General features: G+C 45.9%; 1 protein-coding gene across 1 annotated transcript; it reads left to right on the top strand.

The window, feature by feature from the left end:
* The first annotated feature begins 3,930 nt into the window (after positions 1-3,930).
* On the top strand, positions 3,931-6,042 carry LOC147898624 (protein RETICULATA-RELATED 3, chloroplastic-like). Its single transcript, XM_087379835.1, has one exon. The coding sequence runs from the start codon at positions 4,417-4,419 to the stop codon at positions 5,563-5,565; it is 1,149 nt and encodes a 382-aa protein (XP_087235961.1). The 5' UTR covers positions 3,931-4,416; the 3' UTR covers positions 5,566-6,042.
* Positions 6,043-23,864: the final 17,822 nt, after the last annotated feature.

The raw sequence follows: 23,864 nt of genomic DNA, 5'->3' as shown, positions 1-23,864 counted from the left end.
TACAAACTCTAGTTGTTGCATTTTCCAACTTGGATGTCTCAAACATTTCTTCATTATACGTTTTCCTTTTTTAGCTTTGTATCCAATTGATGGAATTAATTGTATGGCTCAATTATTGATGGGACTTTTTAATCTAAACACACACTTTGATTTACCAACTAGCCTTTGGTCGGCGGGCTAGTGCCATATACTTAATTCACATCCATTATATATTTCTTTAGCATGGATAATCCCAAGTCATTTAGTGATCCGACTTATTTTTTACTAACTTTTATATCTATTCTACAGAAGTAGTTACTTGAATAGTATGGAGATGCTCTCTCTCTCTCTCTCTCTCTCTCTCTCTCTCTCTCTCACACACACACACACACACACACACACATGGGATGGCTAAACCTTGACTCATTTCATTTAAAAGTTATAGTTTTTCTTATTCATAAGTTTTTCGCATCAAATTATCAAACATATCTCTTTGAACTTTAGCTAATGGTCTTTTCAACACCGGTTTATGTGTATTTAGTAATCTTTAGACTTTTTCCTTTTTACATGGTAAGCTTGCAAAATTTTATGGAATTTTGTCCTTCATGTGCTTTTTAAACACTTTTTCATTGATTACATCACATGGGACGTGGTCTTAAATATTGTCATGGTAGGGCTCACTAAGAATGTTCACACTCTATAAGTCCAAGAAGTCAATAAGTATCATTCACTAGTCCATCAAGTAAGAAGCAAATCATCAAACCTTGTAAATGTCAAACGTAGGTAGGGCTCATGGTGATGTAGGTGACAACATATCCATAAGTCGTGATCTCACCATCCAACCTCCTACATTCTTTAAATTCCCTTTTCGTCACCTACACCTCATGCCTATTGAAACCAAGTACTCAAAAGTGCCAAGTCTCACCATTGTGCAAAGTGTTCCTACACTTACAAACCAATTAGACACTTCAAGATAGTCATTGTTACTCAATTGAGGATATAAAGTTTCACTCACCTTGTTTTAAGGACCTAAATCATACCTTTTTTTTAAAGATGTATATTGTCCATGTACAATGTGTGTAAGATACATAATCTTAGATATAATGTGTTTCAAGATACGTGGGCCCCAGTTCATAATAATTTTAGAACTAGAGAGAGAGACACGTTAGAAACATGGAAACATTTGATAGCCTTAAAGTGTAATGATATGGGACTGGATTCCATGGATTTCCTAAAAAATGGAGAGCATTGAAAATGTAATTTTCAAGTAATGCAAATAGACCATCCATCCAATCTTCCCCCCACTTTCTTTCACCCTTAGATGCTTTGGATCTCTAGGGTTTATTTACTACAACATTTGAGTTTGTACCTGCATATTTTCCAAAGTATGATTGAATGTAGATCCAAAGTTTAAAGTTTCAAAAATAATGAAATAAAACAATAATTCCCAAAAGTAATTGTAATCCCACATTAATATGGAGTCTCAGGGTTTAAAAGGGGAGTGCAATTGTGGCCTTTTTTTTAATTTAGCACTAGATATAGAGAGAGAAATCATTTGCATGGGTAATACTTGTGCTCAAAATATAGAGTAAGGAGAGGAAGAGTGTTTGCTCAAGGAGAGGTAAGGAAAGAACGGGAGGGACCTCATTTTTCAAAGAAGGGCAACTAGGAGTAGCTGGGAGCCCTTTTGGAAAAGGGCAAATCTTTTATTTCCTTGGCACACAGTTTTTAATCAGGATCACCTAATTTTTGCAGTCCATGAGACACCGATGTAGTAATTTGCAATAGCAAGCAAGAAAGGGCCAGCCAGTGGTGCATTTAGGTCCAATGTGATGAGATTTAATCCATTGTGCCATTTTCGTAGAAAGGAATGTGGCACTCTCTCAATTACCAGCCACAATAAAAAGATGCAATCATTAGCAAAGTAAAAAGTCACTGCCAAGATAGCCATCAACTTTAATCATCAAAAAAATTACCATCACCCTCCCCTTGGACATTTCAAGTCTGAGGTTGGACCGTTTGGTTGCTCAAGTGCTTGCTATTTACCATAAACTTCCCTCTAAGGGTAGTAGTTCTCGGATCCATTCCCCTGTACATGAGAGAGAGAGAGAGAGAGAGAGAATGCCCTTGATCATGAGAGGCGCTCTGGTAGGCAGATGTCCCACTATCTAAGAGATGAGTGTTGTGTGTGCGTGTTTAGTTGCGCTTAAGGGGATATAGAGGGGGTGTAGGGTCTGGAGGTCTAAGTAAAGGCATGGGTTTTTTGAGAAACCAACTTCATCCTAGGGCCAATAATTGACCTTGAATGTAAATTTATTTGTAACTTTACGATGTACTTTCCTTTCTTTAGACGTGGCATCTCTAAATTTGTCACATGCATTCAATGTTCCATGTGGAGTTCATGATTGGGTCAATAAATTGGCAAGTGGCACACACGAATTCGTCTCTTCCCTTGTTTGGGTTATCTTTTTAGCTATATCCAGCCTTTGAGCTCAAGCTCAAAGCTTCCCTTACACCATCGCTCAACGTCTCCCCTCCAATCGCCTCCCCTCCTCCCTCTCACCATCTCTAGTCTTTGAGCTCAAGCTTCCACCACTGTCCCGCATAGGGCTCTCATTCCTCCTTCCTGTTCTATCCCTCCTCCTAATCCTAAGCTTCCCCCCCCTCCTTATGTTGCTGTGCAACCATGTTCGATGCCCCTAGGAAAGTCCTCTCTAGCCTTCCACCCACAACTGGCAAGTGTAGCTCCTCTCATCGTTGGTTGTTTTTAACTACATTTGCGGATGAAGTAGATACACGACTTGAATCTATTTCTCACCATTGTTTGTGGTGCTTTGGCTGGTCAACATCTCTCAAGTGGCATTCTTTTTCTCGACTCCTACTTGGGTTTGCTCGCGATACGTACTGGAATCTCGAGTTGAGAGAGCTCGATGTGTTGTTTACTGCGAAAGTTAGCTTTCCCTATTAATTAGACTCCACACTCAACAAATCTTCTCCGTTGAATGTAGAACGACCCAAGCAGGTGTTGAAACATCATCAAGATAACAAACTCAAGTTGTTTTGAGTAATTGCTTGCACCCCAAAATGCTTCTTTTCCCCTGATCCTCTCTCAAGCATGCAGATTGTCACCTTGTTTTCTAATTTTGTATTCTTTTGCAAGTTGTTAATGAAGACAAAGTTGGCTTTTCAAGGAGTACGTGTAATGAAGCTGAAGGGACCTCAAGAGAAACCAACCAAGTGGACGCCTGTTGTTTTGACGAGGCTCATGGGCCTTGAAACAATGTGCTTCTCTAGAGCCTTGTTGAGACGAAAGAAAGTGAGGCGAACAGAAACATAGTCTCAGTCTAGCATTGCTCGTAAGGACGACTCCATGGGAAACTCTAAGGACTAGAGGTCTCCGTCCTTCAAGGGGAAATGCAACAAGGGACCCTAGAGAAGTACACATAGAGACTCCTTCAACCAATTTTGGGTAGGCCTAATGAATATTATTCACCTTGGTTTTTCCACCTATGTTGACAAGTAGTAAGAGTGGTGGGACAAACTGCCTGCCCTAGGGGGAAGGGGAAGTGTATAGTAACGTGTTTCTCTCTTTGTGAAAGGGAAAATTTAGATTTTATTTTATTACCTTCTTTATTTTGAGATTCCAAATTTTATTTTATTAAATAAACTCCACATGTTATTTTTATTCCCTTGAAATCATCCATCTGTTTTTGGCCTGCCCATGGGTAGGCTATAGTAATCGTTTGAGTTGTTTAGTGAAAGTGAAAATTCCAAGATTGTTTTATTTTCATATACATTCCTAAGTCTTGTTATTTCTACCCCATCTTTTTCTCCCTCTCTCTCTTTCTCTCTCCTCCTCTTCTTCTTCTAGCTTCCAATTCACTCCCTTTTCTGTGCACTATCTCGGTAGGCCATATCACCTTTTTAAGCGTTCTCTTAGCTTGGATGTCTGTCTGCATTTTGATGCAAACTTTTCGGGTGTTGCTTGGTCTTTCGTTTCGGAAAGGCCTTTTGAATGATACCATCATTCTGCTTGTTCGAGTGTCTCACTCATCCAATTAGTCTTCTGTTTTGCTATTATAGGTCCGGGGGAGGCCGTAAGAATGATTTATTATGTGAAGGAGCACACTACTTTTATTGTAGTCGAGAGAGAAGAAAGAAAGCTCATCGGAACAAGATCGGAGGAAGTGTCTTGGAATTCTTATGCTTTAAGTGTGACTGTCTCCAACAAGATCTAGAGAAACAAGAGTGGTGGCATTCGTTTGCTCCATCAAAGCTCTTTTCCTGGAGAAGAAAGGAGAGCAACATCACAGAGAAAAACAGAGAGAAGAGAGGGGGAGAGCTCGAAAGCAAGCCTGTCGTTGAGGAAGAAGGGGTTGATCTGTAGTGGAAGGATTTGCTTCTGGGCTAAACAAACTCAAGAAGAAGGGAGAACCCATGGCGCAGCTGCGATCCTTTTCCATGGCTTCGCCTCCTCCTTCTTGCCCCTTCCCTTTCCTCCGCCCCTCTGGATCTCCCTCTCTCGCCCGTATCGCCCTCCTGCCCTCCATTTCTCGCTTCTCCTGCTCCGCTTCTAGCTCTCCCCCGGCTTGGGTCTTCCCCGGGAACGAACCCAGCACCTCGGCTTCTTCCTCTTCCTCGTCTTTCATTCCCACCGATCCTTACAAGCTGCCCGAAGCAAGCTCAAATGGTGGCGCAGGATCCCACAACGGGCGTGGTGGTGGTGGCGGTGGAGGAGGAGGAGACGGCGGTTCGGGCGGAGATGGTGCGGATGCTGGAGGCTTTCTTGGGGCTTTCATGAAAGGTTGGCGCGACAGAGTCAAAACAGATCCGCAGTTTGCCTTCAAGGTGCTCATGGAGGAAGTAGTCGGGGTGAGTGCCTGCGTCATTGGCGACATGGCCTCTCGGCCCAATTTTGGCCTTAACGAGCTCGATTTCGTCTTCTCCACCGTTGTGGTTGGCTCCATTCTCAACTTCACTCTCATGTACATGCTAGCTCCCACATCTGCAGGGGCAGCCGCGGCCTCCCTGCCATCCATCTTTGCAACATGCCCTCCTGGTCACATGTTCGAGCAGGGCTCGTATTCTGTCTTGGATAGATTGGGCACGTTCGTCTATAAGGGAACAGTATTTGCAGCGGCAGGCTTTGCAGCCGGCCTCGTTGGAACTTGCGTCTCCAATGCCCTCATCAGCCTAAGGAAGAAACTGGATCCGACATTCGAGCCTCAAAACAAAGCTCCCCCGACTGTGCTTAATGCAGCCACATGGGCGCTCCATATGGGACTCAGCAGTAACCTGAGGTATCAGGCTTTGAATGGGCTGGAATTTGCAATGGCCAATGTTCTACACCCCACAGTCTTCAAGGCATCTGTTTTAGTTACTCGTGGGGTGAACAACATCTTGGGTGGCATGTCATTTGTGACCTTGGCAAGGTTGACGGGTTCTCAAAAATCTGAGGAGCAGAATCTGTCCACAGTAGAGCCTACGAAGCTCGAGAAAGCTTCTCTAGCTGCAGCAACAGATGGAGAACGAACTCTGACCAAAGATGGAGAACCAAGTTTAACAAGTAGTGAAGCTGCTCCTTGAATGGCGAGCTGGCTATGGTTACAAAATGACTCAGATGACTAGTCGATTCCCATTTTGCTACTTTTAAATGCATTTCAAACATTTGCATAACGGGCGTGTGAGAGGGGACACATGAAATGCTTCAGTTTCTTAAACAGAGAAGTAAAGCGTTTTGACTACATTATAACTTACACAGTTGCCAAAGCCACATCGTATACCGTGGAACCAGACAAGCTAGAACACATCAATTCTGGTGCCAATCGGTTTTTCAGTCAAATGTAATGTTATTTGCCTTGCTATCTTCTTTTAAGTGCTTCATACAAATGCAATTTCAAAGTGTTAGAAGCTCAAAGAGCTTCGAATTTAGGACACATGGACTTCATAGCAAGGTTCTTGCTCTTATTGTAATGTGATGAAAAGAATCAGCAAGGTAATCTCTCAGTGAGAGAGGTAGTTTGATTTTGGCTAATTACAGAGCTAGAGCTGATGTCTCTATTAGTGTCTCTATACATTAGCACGTCATTTCTTTGCAATTCCATAGATTTTCCTGCCTTTGTACAACTAAGGAGTCTTTTATCGCTCAATGTAGTAATTTGATCACTTTACTTTTACACAAGAGGTATAATCCAAGGAAAATAATGAAAAAAGTACGCACAATCTTAGATATGAAGTCTTTTATCTATGGTCCTTAGGTATGTTTAGAATGATTGAACATAAGCTGAAAACAAAAAGCGGGAAGCTGAATAGCTCGTTTGGTTTCAAAAGAGAGTTTGATTGAGTATGCTTGTGCTTTCTAAGTTAGCAATGTAATTTTGCCTCTTTGTAGGAAGCGATACATAAGTGTAAAGGGTCCATATAGCTTTTTATGTTTTAAATGTGTGTGAGAGAGAGAGAGAGAGAGAGAGAGAGAGAGAGAGAGAGAGAATTCCAGTTTTTTGGAAGATTTTGTTTCTTGACTTGCTTGTTTATTTTTGCTTAATCACCTTCTTCCTTTCTTCTTTATTTCTTGTTTTCTTTCTCTTTTGTTTATTTGACGTATTTTAGTAAGCATTGGGTTTGCCAAAGAGACTCCGCGGGTCTTTAGAAACCCAGTATAGCTGCTTATGCTTGGGCACAGATGACAACATAAGTGTTGCTTTGCTTGCTAAGTATGTCTTCCCTTTGTTTTTCATTAAAGTTTTTGTTTACCTCTTTTTTCTTCTCTTTCATTTTCTCTTTTATTTTTTGTGTAGATTTTTGGTCTTTAGAACAACAAAAGATCTAAATTTGTATGATTGGACTTATTCTAGTCTTACAAAGGTATATATATATTTAGAGCTCTAATGCTTGTAGTAAGAAAACATTCCTCAGAGCATGGGCTCTGAAACATTGGCAATAAGTTTGCCATTCATGTAACCTGCTCTTCAGTCATTTTAAAAGATGTCTAAAGCTTGAAGTACCTTTATGCATGAATTGCCATTTGTGTCCAGCTCAAATACGAGAATTGTCCACACAGCTTTCATGAAAGAAAAGGAAACTAATGGTCTGCAAATTCAACGCCACCCTTTGCAGGTTGATAATTGAAGAGAGTGAGAGCTGTGCTACAAAATTTTAAGAGGCGATTATTTTGTTCGACTGTCTCTTGTTTTTTCCATTCATATCTAAATTTGTATCATTAGATCTCAATATTCCATTATGTCCTTGGTAATTTATGTATATTTTTGCTCAACAAGGCATTTGATCACAAATATACAATTTTCTTTTAATACCGATGTCTAATTTGCTCATTCTCTAACTCAAGTGTATCCATTAAGATAGTTTTTGATGTCTTGTGCTCTTTTGTGAGAAAGTTTTCCGACATCAGTGGATGAATAAAATCTGAGTTCTCTCTCGCTTCTTCTCTTCTATGTGCTGTGTACTCTCTTGGTGAGGCTTTACTTTGTAAGTGCATTTAGAGTGTTTGGAAAGTGTTCTATACATCATTCCGTTGCGTGTGAGGTTTGAGTGATTTAGACCTCTATTCTCTGATGTGATATCAGAGCCAACAGTGGAGCTCTTGTATTCACCTTGAATGGAGTCCCTCCAAGTTTGAAGGTGACCCTGATTCAAGAAATGTATGTGCTGCTCTGGTTTTATTTGCTACAGCAAGATCTCTTTCCTTCTATCAGTAAGATTCTGAAGCAGTGACTACTCCCACTGGCACTTCCATTCCTTGGACCACTACTGCTTCCACCACCACTCCTACTATCATTCCAAATTTCAGAGAAGCAGGGAAGCTTGATGGAACAAACTATCCCATCTGGAAGGTCAAGAATCCGGAGCCATCTTGTGGCTAGAAAGCTGTGCAAGATCACAACAGGGGTTGATCCAAAGCCCCGAGGCATCAAGGATGCTTTAGGACAGATCATGATGGCTATAGATCGAGACAAGCTTGAAGCATGGGAAAACAAGGATGTCCAAGACCTTACACTAATCATAGGGACGATTGCGAATTCTCTCATTCCACATATTCAAACAATGTATACGTCCGGCAAGGTGTGGATGGTTGTGAAGGACTTGTACGAGACGGACAACACGTCTAGGATCTAGCTCTCCAACATCAGTTGTTCAACACAAGCATGGAAGAAGGGCATTCAGTACATGACCATCTCATGAAAGCGAAGGTGGTGAGGGATCAGCTGGCATCAATTGGTCAAAAAGTGGACTCAATCCCTCTAGCACTGCTAGTGCTTGGGATGCTTTCAAGGAGTTTCAAGAGCTTCATGACAACCATGACAACATGAGAGAGGACCAGGCCGCTAACATTCGAGGGACTTGGTCCCTTTTTGTTGCAAGACGAGGCTCGAGAGAAACTCTATGACAACAACAATGACAAAGCATCTCTAGCACATGACAAATGAAATTCCAGCAAGGGTTATTGGTAGCATTCCATTCATGTTAGACTTTGGGAGATGAGAAGGTAATCTCCGGTGTTCTCTATGTGCGTGATCTTTGTAAGAATTGACTATCTGTAGAGTCTTATTACAAGAAACAAGATGAAGATAGAGTTCAACGTGACAAGGAATCTTGGTAAGATCCAAAGATATTGGAGAGATCCTAGCTCAAGGAGTTGAAAATGAAGTGTACAGGATCAATGCTATTGGTTCATGTTGACAAAGGAGCCTCCAGACTCGTGTGAGAGATTTGGTCACATCAATTACAAGACCTAATCAAAGATGTAGAAAAGAAAGCTGGTGAATGGACTTTCATAAATAGCAGACGTCATAGAGTCGAAAGTGTATATTTGTCGTGTATAGTGAGGATTCGAAAGCCTATCATCTCTTTGACCCAAACAAGAAACAAATGCTTATCATTAGGGAGGATGTCTTTGGGGAGAGGTAACACAAGAAGTTCCAGAGGAACCCCCACCAGTATCTAGATTGGCAATTAAAAGAATAAAGAGTCAGAGGAGTCAGAGGCGTGGCAAGAAGCACTAGAAGCACAAGAACCATCAAAGAAGCCACCAACAACGGAGAAGAAGCTTCCATGGTGGTATGTGAGCACGTTGCAGGAGTCTTGGGTGACAAACATACCTAAAGTTAATGGAGGGACGCTGGCGCCTTCCTTTAGGATTCCCTCCAGCCAAGAAACCCTGGAAATAAGTGGGTGTGTAAAGTAACATTCAAACTTGATGGAAGTTTGGAAAAATATGAAGGCAAGTTTGTATGCTTAGGTACAGGGCCTCGACTTCGATGAGATCTTGACCATTCGGACAGCAATAGCCTTGGCTGCCCACCATGGGTGGTCCATATTCCAAATGGATGTTAAATCTGAATTTCTGAACGGGAACTTGGAGGAGGAGGCATATGTGGACCTGCCACAAGGTTTCCAAGTTTTAGGTTCAGATTCACAAGTTTGCAAATTGAACAAGGCTCTGTACGGCTGAAGAGCCTAATAGAGTGTGGTACCAACGCATTGATGACTTCTTTGTCAAAATTGGATTAAGTGAAGTCCATTAGATGTTAACCTATATCTCTTCTCAGAGGGGAGAGAAGGTTAATTGTAATCTTGTATGTTGATAACTTGCTACTTACAGGTGATCATAAGGAGTAGATCTCGCACGTTAAGAAGCTTTAGATGAAGAAGTTCGAGATGACAGATCTGGGTCTTCTTCACTTCTCTCAAGAGAAGTATTGTTGTGAGATATTGACGTGGTTCCAGGTGGAGGACTGCAAGGGGACAGTGACACTGATGGAGGTTGGGCTTAAGCTGAGTGCTCAAGATACATTTCAGCTGACAGATGCCAGCAGGTATCAGCAGAAGGATGCAATGGTAATCATGCGTGACAATCAAAGTTGCATTGCCATTGCAAAGAGCCCTGTGTTACATGCACGAACAAAGCACATAGAGGTCCATGCACAAGGAAAGCACATTGAGGTCCATTACCACTTCGTTCGAGAGCTCATCATCGACGAGATTGTGGAGTGATGTATTGTCCAACCGCTGACAACATTTCATATATTTTCAAGAAGGCACTTCCAAGGGATCAACAGGAGCACCTCATTCAATGGATGGGGATTGGCCCACAATTGCGTCATTGAGAGGCGGTGCTAGAAGGCACTAACCCATTTGTGTCCTTAGACAAGCACAAGCTCATGTGACCTACTAGGAATGAAAGCAAAGTAAGGGTGGAAAGGGAGGGCAAAATGAGACACTTGGAAAGGAGGGATTAAAGGAGAAATTGGAAGGAGATGGGGAAAGGGAGGAAAGGAGGAGGGGGGAGAAAGGGAAGAAAGGAAGAGAGGACAGCCTCGAGCTGCGAAAAGGCAGCAAATCAATGACAAAGAACTCACTTACCATGTTTATGACGCAGAGATGTTGGCAGCACTCATGATTCCAAAAGTGGCATCACTAGCTATATGGCAGCAAGATCAAAGTCGAGACTAATCACACGACACTTTCTTTTGTAAACCATCTTGTTAATCAAGTCAAAGAGATGTTTAGTGGAGTCATACAACTTTGAATTGAATATAGGAAAGGAAAATACATTTTTTGTTGCGTATGCCTTGTCGAGAAAGTGGGCTGGCATAGTCTATTGTCCTCTGCTATTTACCACTATTGGATACATGGAATGTCTGAAATTGTGGAGGTATCCTTACTTTGCCACATACATTGGTTCAAAACAGCCTCATCCTAATAGATGAATGATTGGTACTATTGCAGCAAGATTCAGCAAGTCCAAGCCATTTATCCCAAGACCTCTGAGTGTCGTGGAAGAAGTGCCTCAAGTATTATTCCACCCATTTGTCCACCTTATAAAATTGTTCTTCACTTTCGGGATGGTTTGTTGTGCGGGGAGTGAGTATGGTGCCCACTATTGTAAAGAATTATTGCCAAAAGTGACCCATAAATTTCTCACACAACCTGAGATGCTGAATACTATGTCTTGGTGGGGACGAAATGGCTTAGTTTCATAGCCAGTCAACCATGACATAGATGTTGTCCCCTCCTCTATCTATAGAAGGCAACATAGTGATCAAATCCATAGCTATGTCTGTGTCTACTAGAATGGGTAATGGCTGCAACAACCTAGCTGGGAATTTGTTGCTGTCCATTTATTTTGTTAATCACTCAATAACATATTGCACCACATCTCTCGAAAGACCTTCCCAATAGAAACTTTCTCCTTTCATATGTCTTTGTAAATTATGCAATTTTTATTCAAGATAATCTTGAAGTGAGGGGTCTTGCAAGTTTGAAAATATGGTTGTTGATAAATTTTGCATGTACGAGGGCTGTGAAAAATCAGCAAGCACAAGATTACTTGGAAAGAATGGAGGCTATTATGCAAATGGCTTAAAAGAACATGCAATACACCCAAGCCACGCAGAAGAAGTATGTGGATGAACATAGAAGGTACTTGGTTTTTAAAGACGAGGGTTTTGTGTACCTACGTGCTAGAAGTTGTTGACCCACTTGTGAGCCCAAAAATGAGGAGGACAAGGGGTCAATAGACTAAGGGGGTTAGGGATTACTTGGAGTAGGATTGTATATATGTCCATAGTGCATCGGGGCAATGTCTGCCACATACTCAAACAACTTATATGTTTGGCGAGGCATGGACGGCTCTGAAGGACTTGTACAAGACAGACAACACGTCCACGATCATAGCTCATTAACATGAGTTGTTCAACAGGGATCGAGTATATGACCATCTCACAAAGGTGAAGGCGGTGATAGATCAGCTGGCATCAATTGGTCAGAAAGTGGACTTAATCCAGCTATCATTGCTAGTGCTTGGGATTCTTCCAAGGAGTTTCAAGGGCTTTGTGACTACCATGACAGTACGAGAGAAGACCGGGCCTCTAACATTTGAGAAACTCAACCCCTTGTTGTTACAGGAGGAGGCGTGAGTGAAACCCTACGACAACAACAATGACAGCATTTTTGGCAACAAACAAAGGAAATTCCAACAAGGGTAAGTCTAAAGACGAGTCTAAGGGGTACATGAAACGAACACTTTCTAATCTCTCAGCTTTTTCGTTGATTCACTATCTAATCCTTAATCACAGGCGCTGGCATCCCAAAAATCCACCCAGCCTATCTCATGGATCACATGTACAAAAGATACGTAACTTTATTTCCTTCATGCTTATCCACAAGCCCTCAGTTCCCTAGATGGTTCCCTCTTGCCACATGTCATCATTTTAGACCTTTAGCTTGGTACACCATTTACCCCTTGGCATTTTTACACATTTAGGTGCACCTAGGCCTTAGCACTCAGAACCACCTAGTCGATGCCAATACACCCTCACCTAGAACCTTGGCAGTTACTTCCCTTGACCATTTTATTTACGCACATAAAATATTACAAAAGTCGGTCATCTAAGAGAAATTGCCCACCGATCTTTCCGAGGTCATGCTATCTCGGCTAGAGCATAACATTCCTTCCCTCTTCAAGCATCAACGTCCTCGATGATGAAATCTGGGAATACTCTCCATAACTGGTATACGGATTCCCAAGTAGCTTCTGATAGAGGTAAACCATGCCATGTAACCAACACCGTGGGTATCTTCCAATTTCGCACTTGCATTGTTCCTCGGTCCAGGATTCTTGTTTGTTTGCGTCTTGCATTATCCTCTATCTCCTGAAACAATCAGAGAACTTCTCCGATATCTCTTTAGCCAACTCGGCCATTTTCCCATCTTGGGTAGCCTCAGTGCTAGCCGATGCATCATCAATTGACTCTACCGATGCTATACACAGACACAGAAACTCTTTCGGAGTCTTTCGAATTTCCATGGCTGAAATCAATGGTCCTCGAGGTAAATCCTTTTCACCTCGCAAAACATTTTCCAATCAATGGCTGGATTTTTCCAAAAATGCCAAGCCATGCCTAGGGTATATCTGCGTGAGCAAGCCTAGTCAGTTCAAAGTCGAGCTTCTCAACATAGTCCTGAATTCGAAGTTCCAACTGGGTAACCCTCTGTAAGCTTCGAGTTGATTACATTGTGCGTTGACGCTGAGTCAAACAACACAATCACATCATGATTGGCTACTTGCCCTTTCATTTTAATCAACTCGGGCTCATCGAAAACCGTATACCCCGTTGCTGCGGGCTTTGAAAGGATGTTATCAGTGCACCGCTTAGTAACTTAGTAACATACACACTTAACAACACAGGTACTAACCTCTGAGAAGGTCCCGCCAATTGCATCTGCATATGTTCCGCATTGGGACTCTCCTGCATTTCCGCGTCGCATTCAGATATTATCATATTGGCCGTGCGACGGTCTTTGTTCAGTGGACAATCTTTCCACTGATGTCGCTGAAGGCAGCCGAAGCACAATCCTTCTTTTCTAGCTTTCTCTTTTTGCTCAGGGGTCAACGAGGACTTTGACCAAGCTCGGGCTGCCATTGGAGTTACTTTTCTTTTCACCCCAACGGTGGTACTTGTCTTTGCTTGTCCCTGAACCGGCTTCACCTGCTTGGTTTGGCCACTTGGCTGCGAGCAACCACTAGGTCTGCCTCTGGCATCCTCATAGTTCAAGGCTACTGCAATAGATTCATCTAATGTAGTCACATATTTAGCCCGAACTTCCATTTTAATCTTGTCGTTCAGTCCACAGATATAGTCTTTCAACTGAACCGACATAGGGAGAGGGTCTGTTATTTTCAACACATTCCCTGAACTTGTCAGTGTACTCTGCCACCGACAAATTCCTCTGGCGAAGGTTTCTATAAGCATCCCAAGCTCGGGACTCTTCGTCAGGTGGAAGAAAGTGTTTCTTAAATTCAGCCTTAAACCCTTCCCAGGTGGTAGGGGCAACTTGATCCTTCTGTTGCTTTATCCACCATCTATCCGCTGCCTTAATAAACAGGTGAGTGGTCTCACGGATTTTCTTTAGATCAGATCTGATTTCACAAATGGCGAAGGTTTCTTCCCGCTTGTGTAACCAAACCTCGATCACATCAGAACTGCGCTCGGTCATCCGACCAGCGTACTTTTTCGGTCTATAGTTAGCAATATTAGGTACCTTGACCTTCGCACGCTCTGATGAGTGTATACTGGGCTCTGGCTCTACTGGAGCTTTGCCCTTTTCATTTCTAGATGATCTAGCCGACAAGGCTTGCACCATCTCCCTAATTTCATTTTGACCAGCGTTCACTTGAAGCTGCTGGTTCATAATCTGCTGTAAAGCATCTTCTAATACAGAAATCCTACCCACCAGAGTAGGTGTTGTGTGATGGGACACTTCTTGCATAGATCGCGCTCTAGATTCACCAGGATTCACCCTGGAATCTGATCCCTCTGCCTCCATTGTTTCAAAAGGGAGAATAGTTTTTTCACTTCAGATTCCCCTTTGCTGTACAGGAATAATAAACTGCAAACTCTGTTGTACAGGAACAAATCGACTGCAAACAAAAAAATTTGTATAAAATGGAAAAAATGCTCCCTGGAAACTCCACGTAATTCGAGTTCCCGAAGCCTGCTCTCTGTTTCGGAATGATATGCTATTTACTGCTTTGAGGAGCTGCCTCCAATGTTTCTCGACAAGGTCACTAGAGGTGGGTCTTGTAGGAAGCTCCAAATATATTGCTCTACCCGAAAATTGATCGCCAAGGCTCTTACAACGGGTAGGTTTCCCAGTCCCGACTAAGCCATACATCGCCGTCGAGCCACCACGCTGCCATCGCTGCCCGTACGTCGCCCATCATCACGCTAGGCCTGTGCGGCGTCAACTTTCATGTGCAGAATTGGTAGGAAATAGCGAAGGGGACAGCGACCCTCTTCCCGTAATTTTGACGTACGGAAAGAAGTTGAAAGAGTTCCTTCGTCAATTCACGGGCTAATTCACTATCTGTTTCGCAGATCTTTCACCCAGCTCCATGTATCGCCTTTGGATTTTCGTTGATACACTCCTCAACTAACTTTTTCGTCAACCTGCCTTACGGGAACCAAATGATACATTCATAACTGATCTTACATTCTTTCAGTCGATTCACGGACGAAGTTCTCAGAAAACCGGAGCGACTCGGTGAACGCCTTCATACGTAACCCCTTCGTTCAGCCTGACAGCTCTGATACCAAATGAAACGAACACTTTCTAATCTCTCAGCTTTTTCGTTGATTCACTATCTAATCCTTAATCACAGGCGCTGGCATCCCAAAAATCCACCCATCCTATCTCATGGATCACATGTACAAAAGATACGTAACTTTATTTCCTTCATGCTTATCCACAAGCCCTTAGTTCCCTAGATGGTTCCCTCTTGCCACATGTCATCATTTTAGACCTTTAGCTTGGTACACCATTTACCCCTCTCTTAGGGCACAATTAAAACATTTGCCCCTTGGCATTTTTACACATTTAGGTGCACCTAGGCCTTAGCACTCAGAACCACCTAGTCGATGCCAATATACCCTCACCTAGGACCTTGGCAGCTACTTCCCTTGACCATTTTATTTACGCACATAAAATATTACAAAAGTCGGTCATCTAAGAGAAATTGCCCACCGATCTTTCCGAGGTCATGCTATCTCGGCTAGAGCATAATAGTACAAGTTAAGTGATGTAGAAAAAAAGAAAAGATACCGGAACAAGAAGTGTTTCTACGGCGAGAAACCTAGCCACTTCACAAAGGACTACCAGAAGATGAAGGCAGATCAGAAGAAGAGGAAGGAGCCAAGTCCAAAAAGTCGTCCAAATCCAAATCAGGCAATGTGACTACAGGAGAGCTTTTCGTGGTTGTTGAGCATTGCTTAGCTCATGCGATAAGTGAAGGCGAACAAGGGTGGTATGTGGCAGTGGAGCGTCACAACATATATCCAACAAGAAAGGATTGTTCAAAGCCGTGGAGCCTGCACATATAGATTGGAAGGGGTAGAGTGGGGGACAACATGACGCTCTATGAAGGGGATTGGCAGCGTTCCTATCATGAGAGATTTGGGAGATGAGAAGGTAATCTCCGAGGTTTTCTATGTGCCTAATCTTTGTAGGAACTTACTATATGTGAGTCAGATGAGACAAGAAACTCGATGAAGGTAGAGTTCAATAAAAAGTCAGTCTTGGTAAGATCCCAAGATACCAGAGAGATCATGACTTAAGGAGTTGAAGAAGATAGGTTGTACTTCATCATTGCACTATTGGTTCATGGTGACAAAGGAGGCTCCAGATTATAGCATGAGAGATTTGGTCACAATAATTACAAGACTTGTGAGAGATGCAGAAGGGAAAGTTTGTAGATGGACTTCCACCAATAACAGACATGGATGGAGTTTGCAAGGTTTGCTTGGAGGGCAAGCAACATGTGGATCCTTTCCCGAAGGAGGCCACATCTACGAGGGCCAAGACTTTGATGGAATTCGTATGCTATGATATATGCGGGGCCAAGTCAACGAACTCATTTGTACTTGGTACTTTTGACTTTTATTGATGATTGTACCCGTATGGTTTGAGGCAAAGAAATCTCAAGCTTTTGATAAATTCAAGGAGTGAAAGGCTAAGGTAGAAAAGGAGTCTAGGAAGGTTGTGAACACATGCATACTGATAGGGGGGGCAATTTTCTTCAAAAGCATTTGACGCTATATGTAAGAAGAATGGAATCAAAATACAGCTTAGTGCGCCCCACACACCTCAATAGAACAGAGTTGCACAAAGGAAAAACACCCTGTGGTAGTGGAGATGGTGTTGACCAATGATGAGGGGGAAGAACCTCTCAAAGGCCTATTGGACTACGGCCATTAATTCAGCCATGCACATCCTGAACAGGATGAAGACAAGGCAAGTTGAGGACAAGACACCTTATGATGCCTACTATGGTAAGAAGCCTGTCATTTCATGTTTAAATGTTTCGGTTCTACTGCCTTTGTATGTGTGCATAAGGGTGAAAGAAAGAAGCTGGATTCTAGGATCCGGAACTGTATATTCATCGGGTATAGTGAGGAGTCTAAAGCCTATGGCTCTTCAACCTAGATCAGAAACAAACCCCTATCAGTAGGGGAGACGGAGTCCCAACCACAACAAGTGAGGTGATAGCCTTGGCTGCCCACCATGGGTGGTCCATTTTCCAAATGGATATCAAATCTGCATTTCTGAATTGGAACTTGGAGAAGGAGGTATGTGTGGACCAACCACATGGTTTTCAAGTTTCAGGTTCAGTTTCAGAAGTTGGCAAATTGAATAAGGCTCTATTCGTGGGTGTAAACAGGTCCCTAGAGCGTGGTACCAACACATCGACGACGTGTTCAACAAAATCGAGTTAAGTCGAAGTCCATCAGATGCTACCCTGTATCTCTTGTCAAATGGGTAGAGAACGTTAATTGTAATCTTGCATGTTAATGACTTGATCCACTTATAGGTGATCATAAGGATAAGATCTCACATGTCAAGAAGCTTTTGATGCCAGAGTTCTAGACGATTTGAGTCTTCTTCACTACTTTCACGGGATAGAAGTCAAGGAGAAAGAACACATCATCTTCATCTCCCAAGAGAAGTATTGCCGTGAGATATTGAAGCGTTCCAGATGGAGGACTACATGGCGGTAGTGACGCCAATGGAGACTGGGCTGAAGCTGAGGGTCAGGATACATCTTAGCTGATAGATGCCAGTAGGTATCGGAGGATGGTAGGCAGGCCATACATGTTGGAAAGGTCACCTCCCCATCTGTAAGCCCCCATATGAGGAGAGCATGGGGGGGGTGGACCTGGGGTTTGAGTGTCTGCCACATGGGCATCTGATTGGATGCCATGAGGACAAGAGCCAGAAGGGATTGAGTGATAAGATGGGGCTGCCACATGGACAGCATCTTGGCTGTCATGTGGGCAGCACATCTAGAGCTGTTATGAGCAGATCAGAGGGTCAGAATAGTGCAGAAGCATGGCAGATCTGTACAGATTACAGACGCCTGCTGTATGGCTGGTTTCAGGGTTATGTACGGAGCTCGGGCAATAGCCCTAGAGCTGGAACAAGCCTGGAGCAGAGGCAAGATAGTCTGGGACAGATTGCGATGGATCTAGGACATGGAGACGCACTGTTTGCAGCAGGTTTGGTGGGGCTGGACCCTGAATATATAAGAGGGCATCTGCCCTTGAAATGGGGGTCAAAGCCCTAGTGTTGTGGGCCAAGGGCCCTTGTAATGAGAGCCCTTTAAGGGTGGTTTTCCAGCAGACTGGTCGGCCTGTTTGGGTCGGCCAAAATGATGCTGCTGGTCAGTTTTTTGGGGCAGGCCTTGTGCCCTATAAAAGGAGAGGCACTTGCCTCATTCATTCATCACCTGCAGCAGCAAACAGCCAGCAGATAGGAGCAGCAAAGGAGCTTCCCTTGGGCCTATGTTCAGGAGGTGAAGGGAGCACAAGGAGCTGCAGACTAAGAGCTGAGAGAGCTGCCCACCTGGGCTGGTGTAAAGACAGCAAGGTGGAAGGGATCTGGACAGATAGTCTACAGAAGCTCGAGGTGGAGCACGCGGGCTCGAGTCTAGAGATAACTGGCAGATAGGAGAATGACCTTGTGGTAAGATCAGAGGACCACACCATTGGTGGGATTCTGGATCTATTTCTTTTGTATTGTGTCCATAGTTTTGGACAGAAATATATTATTTTGGTGGTTTCTCTATCTGGCTGGTTCATTGTCTATTGATGAGTCTGCACATCTATTTTATGCACATAAGTTAAGAGTTTGTGATTCCACACCCCACACGCACACTCTTTGAGCTCCTGGGCATTACTGTCAGTCTTCCGTTGTGCGTACCCTCTGTTGGGTAATTTCTAACAATACATTTCTTTTTCCGTTGGTGTAGTTGTCTTCAAAACCTAGGGGACTCACTGAAAGGCAGGATTACGGATGCTGAGGGATTTGAAGGGTACCACCACTTATGGCATCACATACAGCACAAGATTGAAGTTGGGTGGTTTCTGTGACTCAAATTGGGCAGGTGACTGGGATACCCCGCGTTCAACTTTAAGCTATTGTTTTATGATTGCGTTAGGGGTAATGGCTTAGCAAGGAACAGCCAATAGCCCTTTCTTCCACGTAGGCAGAGTATTAGGCTGCTTGTATTGCAACATGTGAGATGATGTGGCTGAGATGGATTTTGGAAGATAGAGTGTGCTTCAGAATGATCATGTGCAACAATCAGAGTTGTATTGCCATTGCAAACTGCACTATGTTTGTGTTTTTAGAGTATGAGTTTGGGAATGTTCCTGGATTCATCTAGGTATATGCTTATGTCGTATTTTTTTTGCGGAAAAAACAGTGCTAATTATATTACTTCGAGAACAAGATACAAGAGGTCAGCATTGTAGCTGACGGGTTGCGTTCACAAATCGGACGCAGCCCAAAAAGATAACAAAAGTAAAGCTCTCTCTCACGGAGGGATAAGGCGAGTGTGAATGAACAGCCAGAGAGGTGGTGAGTAGCGCCACCGAAGGCCCTGCGAAGCCTGCTCGAAGAAGAGGCCCTGTGTGTCCCAAACCCGGAGGAAGTGTCTCCGCTTCTCCCGACCGGCCCGGGAGTCCCCCTGTATCTGGTCCCATTGGCCTCTGAGGGTATGTATAATCTCACTCCAGATGTCAGTCATGATCTGGGCAGTCGATAAGGAGGTGCCACCGAGGATCTGCGCGCAGCGCGAGGTCCAGATGTGCCAACCTGCGATGCTGCTGATAATCTCCCAGACTGGCTGCCTCTCCTGAGCTCCTGTGCCGGCCTCTGCCAGGTGCTGCGGGATACTCTCGAGCGGCCCCCACGTCCCCTGTGTAATAAGGAATGTGGGGTCCTGCTGACAGGCCTCGAATAAATGATGAAAACCAGGTGCGGTGCTGCACCAGCAGAACGCGCCCCAAGTGATCAATCCTAGCTCCGGTGCTGCGCGAGTAAGGATCCCGAAAGTCCACCTCCACACTTCCTAGGCACGAGTGCAACTCCATAGGCAGTGTTTTGGTGACTCCTTGTCCTCATGACAGATCTGGCAACGTCCGTCCTGTCCAATCTGCCTCAACTAGCTCCCCACTGGAAGACCTTTGTGGGCAAGAAGCCACAGGAAGTAGGAGATCTTCCGCGGCCGCCAGCTCTCCCACAAGGCCTTCCAGAAGGCCTGCAAAAAAAACCTGGAAATACCCTGTGCATACCAACTGGGCCACTGGGTGGGAGGGCGGCTCTGCATCCTCCCTAGAACTCGCCTGCCCAGAGTCGTGCTGTAGGCAAAGAAGGAGGTCGGCCCCTGACCTGTCGCAATCTCTGGCCATCTCCACTCTCCTGGGTCCCAATCAAGCTCTGACAAGGCCCGCCCCTCCCAGAGCCAGAGATGCCAAAGCTGCAGCTGATCCTGCTCTATGCAAGGGTCGGTCCGCCAAACCTTCCCCACAAGGCCTACGACCCGAATCCTCTACCATGGGAGTAGGGGGTCGATGAGCACATCCTCTCTACTGAGTCGCCCATCCCCCAAAACCGCGAAGGAAACAGAGGAGTCGTCCATCCGCCCTGCGACCACCAGTGGGATGCCACGGGGGGTGAATTGTCCCAGCCAACGGTCATCACCTGGCATGAGGATCTGAAGCTCAGGTGGGACCAACCAATCAGCTGGAATCGCGCCGTCGATCTCCGTACGTCTCGCCTGGGCTCCACGAGCACCTCCAGCTGCGTCTGCAAGATCAGTCGTCTCCAAATGTCTGTACGTGTCCCTCCAAACTCGAAGGGACCGAGCTGGCCCCCGCATCCAGCCGTCCCACCTGATGTGTGATCTCTCCCCCAACTGAAGGCCCTCGGCATCTCCGACCTGATCGTTCCAGATAAGCGGCTGGCGATCGATCTCCTCCTGACAGCTAGGAGGGGACTGGATGAGATTGAGGCGGAGCCGCCTCCACACCATGAGGAGGCTACGAACGAGTGGGGAACGGGGCTGAGTGAGCGGGGCGGAAGTGAAGATCCACCTGAGGGACGGAAGCCACTCTCCACCTCGGCGCGGGACACAAGAACCGACCCCCTGCTGAAGTAACATCTTTCACGTTTGCCCCCCCGGGGTCAAACTGCGGATGACTAGCTTGCCTAACAGGGCCTGACTCTGAAGCTCTGGATCGATGACCCCCAGGCCTCCCTCGGCCTGCGGAAGAATGACTGTCTGCCAAGCAACCCTGGCTCTGGTATCTCTGAGGCCATCCTCCCCGGACCAAAGGAAGTTCCGAACCAACCTCCTAAGCTGTGCCACGCTGGATCTCGAGAAACACCAACAGGAAGCCACATACCAGGCCGTGGCTAGGAGGACCTGGTTGACTACCAGGGCACGACCTGCAAGGGAGAGCTTAGCAGTGCTCCAGAAAGCCAGCTTCCGTCGGATGGAATCTAGCACCGGGAGAAACTGCTGAGCTGGCGTGATATCCAGGCCGACCTGAAAACCAAGATATCTAGCTGTCTGTCCCCGCGGAATCCACCTGAAACCCAAAAACCTCCCCCACTGAGAGCACGCCCCGGGGTCTGTGAGAAAACCAACTGATTTGTTCCAGTTGATTTTCGCACCGGCAGCCGAACAGAAGATCTCTAGGGCCATCCTCACCCTCTCCAGCATCATCTCATCATCCTGGACATACAGTGCTGTGTCATCCGCATACTCCGAGTCCAGGAGCTCCGTGTCCTCCCGGAGTGGGAGGCGAACACCCCTGAGCCCAGTAGATCTCGCCCGAAGGTAGTATGTCATAGCCTCAGCGAAGAAGAGAAACAGGTAAGGAGCCTGGGGGCAGCCCTGACGCACTGATCTCTCCAGACGAAAACGCTCACCCATCCTGCCGCCAATGATGACCCTGCTAGAAGCTGTCCTGTACAACGCTGAAATACCCTGAATCCATCCTGCTGGGAAACCTAGTCGCTCCAGAGTTCCCTCCAGAAAGGACCAGTCCACTCGATCGTAGGCCTTCTCAAAGTCGAGAAGTAGGATGGCTAGGTGTGACCCACTGTGCTGAGCCCACTCCGCTGCCTCTGAGAAGGTGAAGACATTATCCAGGATACTGCGATCCTGGACAAAGCCTGTCTGAGTGTCATGAATGAGGTCTGGAAGTAGAGGCCGAACTCTGGCGCTGATCATCTTGGCAAGGATTTTGTAAGCAGTGGTAAGTAGGGTGATCGGGCACCACTGACAGATCTCTTGTCTATCTCCTCCCTTCGGGATGAGGCAAATCAGTCCCGAGGAGAGGCTCTCTGGCATATAACCGGTGCTGAAAATCCTCTGAAGAGCTGCTAGGAGGGGCTGATGGATCTGATCCCAGAAGGAGGTGAAGAATGCCCAGGATAGCCCATCCTCGCCCGGGCACTTCTGCCCATCGATGGCCATCAAGGCCTCCAACATCTCGTCCGTAGTGAACGGTGCCAACAACGTCGCCTGCATGCTGGGCTGGACCAGGGATGGAATGTGCCTCCACACCTCCTCCCAGGAGCGTCGAGTGCGAGGGGCAAGCGGCTCCTGCTGGAAAAGAGTCCTATAGAAGTCGGTAGCCAACCCCAAGACCTCACATGGATCCGTAACAATGTGCCCCTCTGCTGTCCTGAGACTCCGGAGCTGATCACCTGCTGCTCTCTGGCCATGCGTCCTAAAGAACTCCCTGCTCATCCGGTCACCCTTCCGAGCCCAGAAGGAGAGGCGTGATAGGAAAACTCTGACCGACGCTGGAGAGCTCCTCAAGAAGGGCTCTGGCTCGAAGGGCCTGGATCCGAAGCTCCTCCGAGCCCGGGGCTGCCTGCTGGAGACGCTGAATGGAGGCGAGGTCCCTCCGAAGAGCTCTCTCTCTGCCCCACCACTCCTGTCGAACCTGTAGGGCTGCGAGCTGGCAAATCTGGCTGGACTCTTGCAAAGCCTGCGCCACCGAATCAACCAGATCCACGCACTCGCCCCAATCTCTGTCCCATAGACTGCAGATACTGCTGCGCACGTCCACCCTCGAGAAAATGGAGTCGGGAATCCGGCATGAACGGGGGGGAAGGGCCTGGGCTGCCGAGTCTAATGATAGGAGCACAGGCGCATGGTCGGAAAGTGTCGTCCCTGGAACTATACCCGCCTGACCGCCTCTGCTAATGGCCCAATCACTGACATAAAATCTATCCAGCCTCTCCAGGAGTCTGCCTCCTTCCCTGCGGAAGCCCCACGAGAAGTCCAGGCTCCCGTGCCAACGCCGGAAGGACGGGTCTCTCCAACTGTCCCTACCTCTTGTCGCGAAGATGAAAGAGTCCCAAGCGGACTGCTCTGCCTGAGCCATACCTGTAAACTCCGGACCTCTGCCCTGCTGGTCCTCCAAGGTCTCCAGATTGTTGAAGTCACCTCCAACAATCCAGGAATCCATGTCTGGAAGAATCCCTGTAAGTGTCCTCCAGAAGGTGGCTCTGCACCGGAGGTCTGTGGGAGCATAAATGTTGAGGATTCCTATTTTGGAACCCTCCAGGCTCGGCCTGGGATCAACGTGCCATGACCGAAAACTCCTTGGGCTAACTACTCGCACACGGAAGTACAGACACCTCCACTCCTCCCTTGTGCGCCGATCGAGGGCTCCCAATAAGTGTGGGAACGTCCAGGGAGAACCTTCCCGTAGCTACGGGAATGAGCCGCAGAAAGCTTGTGCTCCTGGAGCAGAAGTACATCCAAACGACCAATCACTGCTGGTTGAAGTTCCTGACGCAAAATGAGCTTCCTGGGACCACGGGTGCCAGAAGAGTGAAACCCGTTCACATTCCAGGATACGAGGTGTAGGCTCATGGTGAGGAATGGGAGGCTGCGAACAACTGTCTGCTCGCGGTCGAAGTCGATGAAGAAGCTGATATATCGGAGTGGAGGCGCTGCCGCTTATGAGAAGGTTTGGAGGGGGAGGCGGGGTCGTCCTGCCCGT

Source organism: Dipteris shenzhenensis, chromosome 9 (assembly GCF_047967505.1).
Source record: "Dipteris shenzhenensis isolate YYH24624 ecotype China chromosome 9, Dip_SZ_1.0, whole genome shotgun sequence".
Taxonomy (NCBI): domain Eukaryota; kingdom Viridiplantae; phylum Streptophyta; class Polypodiopsida; order Gleicheniales; family Dipteridaceae; genus Dipteris; species Dipteris shenzhenensis.
This window is presented reverse-complemented; position numbering and strand designations above follow the sequence as displayed.

Coding starts and splice junctions, on each gene's coding strand:
- LOC147898624 (XM_087379835.1), top strand. CDS start 4,417: ATGGCGCAGCTGCGATCCTTTTCCATGGCTTCGCCTCCTCCTTCTTGC.